We start from the raw sequence: 9,614 nt of genomic DNA, 5'->3' as shown, positions 1-9,614 counted from the left end.
GACAAAATAGTAGGTATTTGCGATTACAAAAATTAACATATAAATGAAAAAGTAAGAATAAAACATTAAACTTCATCCCTTAACTAGAACGGAACAGAAATCCAACTCAATGTATGGTTGCTTAAATATAAAGCGTGCTTACAATATGTATTGTTTGTTTCAGTTTAATATCTAATAAATATCACATTATAAGAGATAAAACATATGTGATATATCTTTTTCCATGAAGTTCCATATATTTCTTCTCTCAGATATTATTCGATCACTAGCCTGAGGCCATAATTATTTTTTCTTTATGCTTCTTATTGACACTTATCAGGATTTTAACTTTTAAATAGCCCACATTGAAAAACAAGGAGCTGACAGCTGTATAACAATCAAAACCAAAATTTTATCACAAGAAAACACCATTTTTTAGCATTTTTCCGGCTGTCAAAATGCAGAAGAATTGCATAACCTTATGGTCACGTCGTAATTCGGCTACAAAAAAAAAACAATTACAATTTACATAATTCTACCAATATTAACACTGGAAACTATCAATGTTTGCAATACGGTGTCAAGTTATGTTAAGTTCTATGCACCGGTTTCTTCTATTTCATTCAATTTTAATAAAATATTGAAGCTTTAACACATGCACTCTTTTTTCTTATGGAGCTGGATCTGATTAATGTGGTATTGAGCGTATTTAAGTAACAGTTTTGACAAAAAAGTAGAAAAACATACTTAAGTTCGATTTCTGGCTAAATACAATAGATTTGCAAGTTTGATAAGAGACTTTTCATTATTCAAAGATTGAGACAAGTATAAGAACAAGTGATTGTTTCGCATGAAGCAGATATAGCCAATTCTGTCAAATGATAAGCCGCAAACCTTTCAACAGCCATTATTTTCTTATGCAATTGACGAATTTGATCAAGTAAAGTTTTCCGTTTAGCTTTTAATGGTAAATATGAAATGAAATTGTTAAACCGGCCAGCCTTTTCATTTTTTCTTTTCTTTTTCTAAACAAAATCAGATGTTGTCGTCTATTAATCGGGTTAGTTTATAACAAGAAATGGCATAGTGTCAAATTGAAATGCTACAATTTGTCTCATTTGTGGTACATTCATAAACAACAGAAGTGATCAGTTAAACAGTTTACAAATTGTTATCTTGTGTTCATATACATTTAAAATACCACACTATGCCTTACTGATTGCTTCTAGAACAAACGGCGCTACAAGAGAAAGAAAAAAAAAATCTGAAAGTTTCATAATAACAGCTAGTCTTTTCATATGTCAGGTGCATAAAATGCACAGAAAACATCACTATGCCCAATTCATTTTTACTTATATAACTGTTTTAATGCTAAATTTGGGAACAATTTAAGAGAACAAGACACTCCCATGCATATCATGGTTTCAGATTGCATGGCCATTTCGCTGAAGACATTCCGCAAATTCTCCCTAAAGCAAAAACTGCGAAAAAGACACAAATCAAAGTTTTGCACAAAATAAAGCTTCAATCTGAAACCATGATATGCAGCTCTGAATCCCATATTTCATGAGAATAAAGATGTTAATCACCCCTATAGGACTTAACTGTTTCAAAACAGTGACATTTTCAGCAAATCAGTTTTAATAAAGCAACAAACAGACAATGGGAATGTCTTGTTTTCTTAAATGTATGCCAAATTCAAATAATCGGGGCTGAGACCAATAATATAGATTTAGGGGTTGAAAAGTCTTCAATATGGTTATAAATAATTCAACTAGGGATTGAAAAGTCTTTGATGTAGGGGTTGAAAAGGCCAAAAAGGTAGGGGTTTAAAAGTCTAAGGGTTGAAAAGTGTTCTTTTTAGAAGGGGTTGAAAAGCCTCTTGGTGTTGAAAGGTCATGCTCTACTGCAGAACAGTGTCTATGTTATAAACTATTTTCTTAGGTATAACATTTCATATGACTCACCATCAATTTATTACATCTTTATTAAAAGTAAAGACAATGGTACATTTTTTGTGTAAAGGTACTGACAACCGAAATGACATTTTCAAGCCTAAAACTGTGATAACTTTTGTCCCAAAATGAATAAATTCTTAGTCATTTGTAACCGTCACATCTTAATCGATTAAAAATGGCGTCTGAGGAGAAGAAACTAGTGTAAAGATATTTAAAAAAGGGAATTTGTGTTACTGGTTGAATCAGAATACTTTTAGGTAATTTTTGATATGATTTATTGCATTATAATTCATTAAATGATGCTTAAATCTTATCACTAAGATATCGGCACAGAAGTGTTAGCCTGGAATTGAAAAAAACTGCAGGAAAGTTAATGAATTAAACGATTTTGAAGATAAAATTCATGTATGTAATCTTATTGGACATTTTGCAGTACGATTTTAATAATTGAAAGGTTAAACACCACTATTAGACTTAGAAGCACATTGGATGAGTCAAAACCACACATGCACAAAATCTATTCTGACTTGGAGACGATATTCCTTTCTTGGAAACCCTTGCCGGTAGGTGGCATGGAATTCCGGACATGACCATTCTATGACCAGCTCAAATTCTGTCCTTGAAAATATATCCAGAGCTGAAGCGACCAGCATAGCTATTGAAATAAACAATGACATTGTGTTTTAGCATTTTTTAGTGTATTTAGGTGTATTTAGGATGTATGGAGGGAAGGGACATCAATCTCCGCTTGCATTGAGAAATTTTAAGTAAAAAACTGAATGAATTAATTAATTCCTTAATATGTATGAATAATTGAATGTGTAGGAATGGATGGATGAAGGAGGTAGCAATTGTTCTATCAAAGACTATCATAGTTATTATTTTTGTTGCTGTGATTGTTGAAGTTGATGTATTTTAGATGAACATCAAATGAACACTTAATAAAACATCATTCTGCATTGTATATGGAACAAAGTTTTGTTTTATTACTTATATAATTTGCATTTAATATAACGCACGCAGAAAAGAGCGAACACAATACGTGAAAAGTTTCAAAACACAGTTAGACAGACTTATGACAAATACATAGAGGTGGTCTTCATCAGCTTCTTAAGAAAATGATATTATCCCAAAGCCGCGACCACAAACGATTGACAAACGGAAAGAAACGAAATTATTTAGGAACGAAGCAAACAGTATAAATTTACTTAAAAAACCAAACTTTCCCACAAAATGCTTTAATTTGGATACATTTTCATACCATGATCTTGACATAATAAAAATATACTGCATGTTGTCGTACAACAATTAAAGCCCCGGCTGGCTGGTATGTCACAATAGCCACTGCCCGGGCCTGTTTAGAATAATTTGAAAGTTATTTATACACATAAGGATAATAAATAGATGCACAGCAATTACCACAACATATAATTAACGCCCTTATGGCGTATGCGAGAGACCCTGTAAACATATCTCTTGCATTTAAGTTTCTACTGATGGTGCAAACCGAAAGCAATCCCCCTCCTCCTTCGCCACCCCAAGCCCCTAGACACACGATATACAGTACACCCAAATGATGAGTTAGACCCACTTTCAATACTCCCCGCAGATTTTCGCTTTCTTGGCTAACACATTGAATTTATAGATTTTGCGTTCCGCGGAGTTTGGATTTTAGGCCCTCTGAGAGTGATCTGTCGACCGCAGAATTAAAAAGGCGAGTTCCTTGCAGGGATTAAATCCGCGAAACTCCGCATACACTTGTTAACTTTCTATGCTAAAATTTATGTTGTCTGAATAAAAAAAATCAATCGATTATGATGGCTACAGTAAATTGCTTATATTCTTTTTAGATCTACTTCCGAGAAACGATTGGATTAACTTTCAAATAGACTACAGATGGTCGTTAATATGGGCCCAGTTACCGCGTGTAAGGATATTTATTTTAAAATAATGTAACATAATTTACTAATCTATTACCAAATTTTGTTTGTAACATGGCAGACAAACAATGGACGGGGGTTATCCTTTCTTGCTGCTGTAATGTTGGTGGAATATAAGCACTAAATAACAGCGTTTGTTATAATGCCATTCCTCAAAACATTAATATGTCAACTGAAAGTTATTTAAAATTTATTCGGTAAGATGAGTTTGTGTTTCCTGTTTTTATGTGTAAGAGTTCATTTTGGCGATCTACAGAATATGGAAATTGAATTATGTTGTTGGAGATCTAAACATATGGATTGAGCGCAGCGAGGCCACAGGCCGACAAAGCTCTCACCATTCTATGTACAACGCCAAAATGCACTCTTGACTTATTGTGTGACCGCGTTTATTTGACTCACTAGCTCCGCTCTCAATATGTAGTGGTATTTTGGCGCGAAAGTTAAATCACCCAGGTGTTAAATACGTGAATAAGTGTCGTGAGATGGTAAATTTTGTTGGCTCTGTAAATATTTCATAGTAGCAATTCAAAACAGTTTGTGATTGTACAAAATACGGACAAACAAAGACAGATGAACTTTTAGGAAATAATGAACAAATTGTAGATATTTGGAGTATCATAATTACCTTAGTGCGTTGCAAAGAACAGAAGCTTGGATGATATTCATAATGGTGTTAAGTTCTTCCCAATCACGCAGTTCTGATCTCTTTCTCATGAGGATAAATATCAACAAAATCACATTTTAGTACTGAAAAGAGCTTGATGTGTTATAAATTAAATGAAAATCTTAAAATAATTAGAAGATCGTACGTAAATTCTTATTTCTTATTTGAAAATTGTCACAAAATCGTTTAAAAAGTGTACTAAATATTTGTCAATACAATTCGATCTCTGATTACACATCTATTTTAAATTCGTGTCATGACGTAAGCTTCTACTGCCTCAGAAAAAGGCATCCCTAGCTGTCAATCATAGTTTTTTTCCCGCAAGTGCAGAGGCGGCCTAGGGAAAATAGACGACTGTACCAAATCGTGTATTCAGTACATATTTGGTGTTCGCACATATTTGTGGGCCAAATCATGTAGACCGACTAAATACTCCCTACGAAAAAACATGTTGTATTAATCGTCAAATATACTCTACTTGATATGGAGCAGCAGTGAATGGGGTAAATCATTGATTATCTTTTGTTCACAAATATGTGCGAACACAAATGTATAGCATGTGCTGAAATGTATATATTTGATTACTAGTATATAATTTGTATATTTTGCTTTTGTATTTGTTATGCGCGCCATTTCTGTAGAAATAAGGAGAACCTACCCACCTACCTACCTACCAGAGGTGGATCCAGGATTTGACGTTAGAGGGGGCGTTACTTCTGGGTGTTATCGTTGGACTCGCGACCCTCCATAAGAACTGAATTTTACTTAGTTGAAAGCGTTGGCGGGGTGATGGGGTGGGGTTTGCTCCCTCTAGATTTTTCTTTACAATTTTTTAGTCCGGAATGGTACATTGTGTGCGTATTGTTTTACTTTTTTCTCCTAAATTGAAAGGAGGTGAGCCCCCCCCCCCCCCGCATGATTAGCTATTGCCTACCTTCCTACCTTTCTATTTGTCGATCTAGTGTGTGTTTCACATAGTATATAAATAGGGTAAGATTCCGTTTTTTACAAATACGTTTGTTTGGATCTCGCCAGTGGCAATGTTTTACCTTTTAATATATATTCGAAATCCGGATTTTAAGATAAATATTGAATTTGAATTGGATATGAATTTTCCATGCACCGTGAAACAAAAGGGCAATTTGGAAATAAAACACATCGATAATATATGTTAATATTCACAGTTGTCAAACTTTGAACCTAAATAAGATATCCGAAAAGTTTTAAGGCAATTTAACAGTTTTTTTTTTAATTTGTAAAGTGCTTTTTTACTTTTACTGTTGCAGGTGCAGGCTGAATCACAACTACAAATATTGCAGTGGGAAACTTCCTAACAAAATACACTTTTAAAAACGTTTTAATTTTTGGCTGTGTAAAGAGAGACGATTTAAATGAAAAACCGAAAATAAACTAAAACCAAAATATCTAAAAAAAATCAACTGAATTAGGTCTCGAGTTCATTAAACATACGCTAGATCTACATGAATGCATTTACTGCAGAATGCAGCGCTACCGAACTAAATCGAAATATAGTAGTTTAAACATTTTCAAGGTTGCACTTAATTGTTTTAACAGACTGAAACAATGAATAGAACCATGTAAATAAATATGAACAAAGCGATATTAAACGTACAATCTGTACAGTGATTAATGTGCGTCAATTGCACAATCAATACAATCTTTTCTGCTTTATATAGCAACTAGGTAAGCTACATGCAGTTTCGTTTTCTGAAAATGAATGCATATCGAGCGCAGTCATAGCTTGTTATCAGCCATATTGTAAACGGGATCAAAACAAGACAGTGAATTGAGCTGTGATTAAACTTTCAAAAACAATATCATAAACATTTTTACGCTAACTTGACTATTGTGTTTAGCGAGTGATTTTTGTCATAAACTTGATTTAATTATATCTGGTGATCTAATAGTTTTACAATCATCGGAAATCGTGTAATATATCATGAAACCATAAAATGGCGGAATTGTTAACTCTCTTAGCGGACGCTCCATTCATATTATAACATACTGTATAATAACAGTTATACCAGCTGTGTATGTGAATACATGTATATATAACACTGTGTTTATACGTAGTTGGACTATTCTTAAGCAAACAGGAAGTTTTACCTATGTATATGCGTCTGTGACATGTCTTTTCAAAGTGTCATTGTTCATTTTAGTCTGCACAAGATTTTTTTTAACATTTAAAGATAAAAATAACTTTACGATATATACATCTAGAGTTATACGACAGTGTGGTTATCGTTTATTATATAGCGTGTAATTAAAATCTAAAATACAGCATATTTCACATCAATATATAAAAGCAGCTAAAAGAAGCCCCTGTCATATTCCTCTATAATGGATTTAATCGGACGTATGTGCTTATGACGGATATATCATTTTAACTGTAACGATTTATGACAATGAAACGAATGTACAAATGAAAACCTAGTTAGTTTGAAAAAAATCTATTACTTAAATGTTTTCAAAACAAAAGCAGGTTTTGGGAAACTGAAACTGATAAGTTTACTTCTAGTGTTATGAATCAGTCATTTAAAAAGCAAATACACATGCGGAAAACAGACGCTAGTGGCGTGAATAACTAAAATTCAAAGGTACTTGTACCTTAATGAATATTTTCTCGTTATTGCTAGTGAGAAGAATGCTGGTGACACCCTCGACTAAGAATCGTGTTGAAATCTAACATGTCAGGCGGTACAAATTTAAATCGACCCTTATTCAAATCTTGGGTGAAAGCATGTATTGGTCTACGGTACATGCAAGATGGATGCGAAAAATGCGTAGAGGACGAAATTAAATATCAACATTCAACAATTGTCGCAAAGATCGAAAGTAGAAGCCGGACCCCGGGCTACAAGTATGACTGCAGTGCTTGTACCATCGACAATTTGCGTCCAATTCACAAGAAAGAAAGCTGCCGGTACATAAAGAAAAAATGCCTTTGCGCAAGGGAATGTAGCCCCACCCGACGACATTGCCCTCAACACAGCGCCTGTAGCCGATTTCACGACTATGTGTGGGATGAATATCAGGAAGGCTCATGCCCAACGTTTCTCAATAGCAATGTGGAACAGTGGTCTAGCAACTTTTGGGAGTTTGGAAAATGTTTTATTCAAACACAAGGTTTGTTAAAAACATATGTTTTATATGTTTTATTTACTCGGTCGGTTTATTTTAATTGATACAAATATATGCATGCTAAATTAAGTAAGCATATAATAGAAATAATTTCTTTTAGCTCAATGGTGACGAAAGCTGATAACCTATAGTATCAATCTTGAGTACGTTTCTTTGGTAGAAATCAGTACTGGTGTCCAATTAACAAATATTATATATAATGATTAGGTTTAGTTATTTTCATACTGGATATTATCCAATTTCTTTATATTGAAGGTAAAATTCGCGCTTGGTTCGAATTTTTCAAAGCTCGAGGTGTTTATGCTGGTCCTTGGAAGTTCGAGCCAACGGGGTTCGACTGTATAATACGAGATTATATGTGTTTATATCGTTGAAGGCTACAAGGCGGTGACATCAGCTGCAAACACAGATGCCGCTGGACTTCTTAGCATCTGTATTCATAACAGGACTCTATGGAACATGTTCGGACAATCACAGATAATTAAAGACGTAAGACATACTAAAACAATTATAATGTGCACTATTCTATTAAAGATGCACTCGTACTCCCAAATTAGATTTACCAAAAAAATACAATTGTTTTACTATACCAAAAAGGATGAATACATGTTGAAAACAATGGTTCTTATGAAGGATACCGTGTTTAATTTGAAAGATGGTGCAAAAACACGGTATTTCTACCTTATGAGACAATAGTAGATCACAGTAAAACTTTAGAACTCACCAATTATTTAATATGTTTGCGTTTTCAGCTATTAACAGCAGGGGCCAATATCCTGTTTATTTGTTTATTTGTTAATTGGCATAGGGACATTAAGGGTCAATTTCTATAATAAAACCCCCAAAATTGCAAAGCAGGATATTCAGATCGGAAATCTGATAAGACAATTGGGCAATTCGATTAAGATTAATACACAGAGGTTGTGTTCAATACACGTTTTTTGTTGTTATTTTGTTTGGGGTGGATGGGGGGGGGGGGCAGGGGGCACTTATAGAAGGATTAAACTTTAAGTGATGAAATAACTTCATAAGTGTGTTATGAATACCGTCCCATGTCTCGTCCGTTTCGTTTGCACTGCTTTTTATGATAACTTGAATGAAATACATTGACCTTTATTGTGTTTTAGGCACGGAATACAAGGAATGCAATTCTTCACTCAGGGAGGTTAGACGTTCCCAAGGAAAAGTTAGAGGAATATTTAGACTCCATGGTGAAAATGCTCAGCCTCCCGAAACTTCAAAACGACGACAATGCAAAACGCGCCATTGAGAACATTGAGAAAGTAGGTTTGCATTGTTTTTTTTCCTTATTATTCCTTGCAAATTAGGGAAGAAAGTCGACTTCGGGAAAAATACAAAGTCAGGCCAAAATAGCTTATATAATGGCAAAAACACACCTTTTCACTTTTTAAGCTAACAAAATGATGTGAAGAGTAAGTCTTGTCAAGATTTGGTTTATTTTTCAAAAAATTCATTGCTTTCTCATTTAAAATAGTATTCTGCAATTATCATATCGGGAAAATATAAGTATTTGGGAAAATGGACATTTTTTCACAGGTGAAACAGCCTTGAGAAAGCAGTGAATTTCACCTAAAACACTGGTTTGATACCGGTTGTGATACGAATGATAGTTTTAGTTTTGTAATTATTCATGCATGTTGAGACAAGTGTAAGGTTATTGCCATACAAAAATGTATGATCCCCCAAGTAGACTCGTGTTCGAGTGAACTCGTACTCAACACCGACCGCTCCAAGGCAGTTATCTCATTATTTATCGGTTAAGCTATTTCTTTCTACACTGAAAAACATGTTTGCACAATTCGCAAAACTTCTCTGACCAACCAGCTGGTAATATTTGAGCGAGACCGCTTAATGTTTTACCACATTTACTAAAGTCAACGAACAAAA

General features: G+C 34.0%; 1 protein-coding gene across 1 annotated transcript in view; it reads left to right on the top strand.

Annotated features, from left to right (window-relative positions):
• Positions 1 to 6,319: 6,319 nt before the first annotated feature.
• Positions 6,320 to 9,614, top strand: part of LOC128221146 (uncharacterized) — a 30,243-nt gene continuing 26,948 nt past the window's right edge. The window contains exons 1-3 of the mRNA XM_052929603.1: positions 6,320 to 7,691; positions 8,083 to 8,195; positions 8,834 to 8,989. Of these exons, the coding sequence (XP_052785563.1) occupies positions 7,253 to 7,691; positions 8,083 to 8,195; positions 8,834 to 8,989 (708 nt within the window). The 5' untranslated portion in view covers positions 6,320 to 7,252. The remainder of the gene's footprint in view (positions 7,692 to 8,082; positions 8,196 to 8,833; positions 8,990 to 9,614) is intronic.

Source organism: Mya arenaria, chromosome 16 (genome assembly GCF_026914265.1).
Source record: "Mya arenaria isolate MELC-2E11 chromosome 16, ASM2691426v1".
Lineage (NCBI taxonomy): Eukaryota > Metazoa > Mollusca > Bivalvia > Myida > Myidae > Mya > Mya arenaria.
Note: the sequence above shows the minus strand (reverse complement) of the source record. Positions and strands in the feature narration are given on the sequence as shown.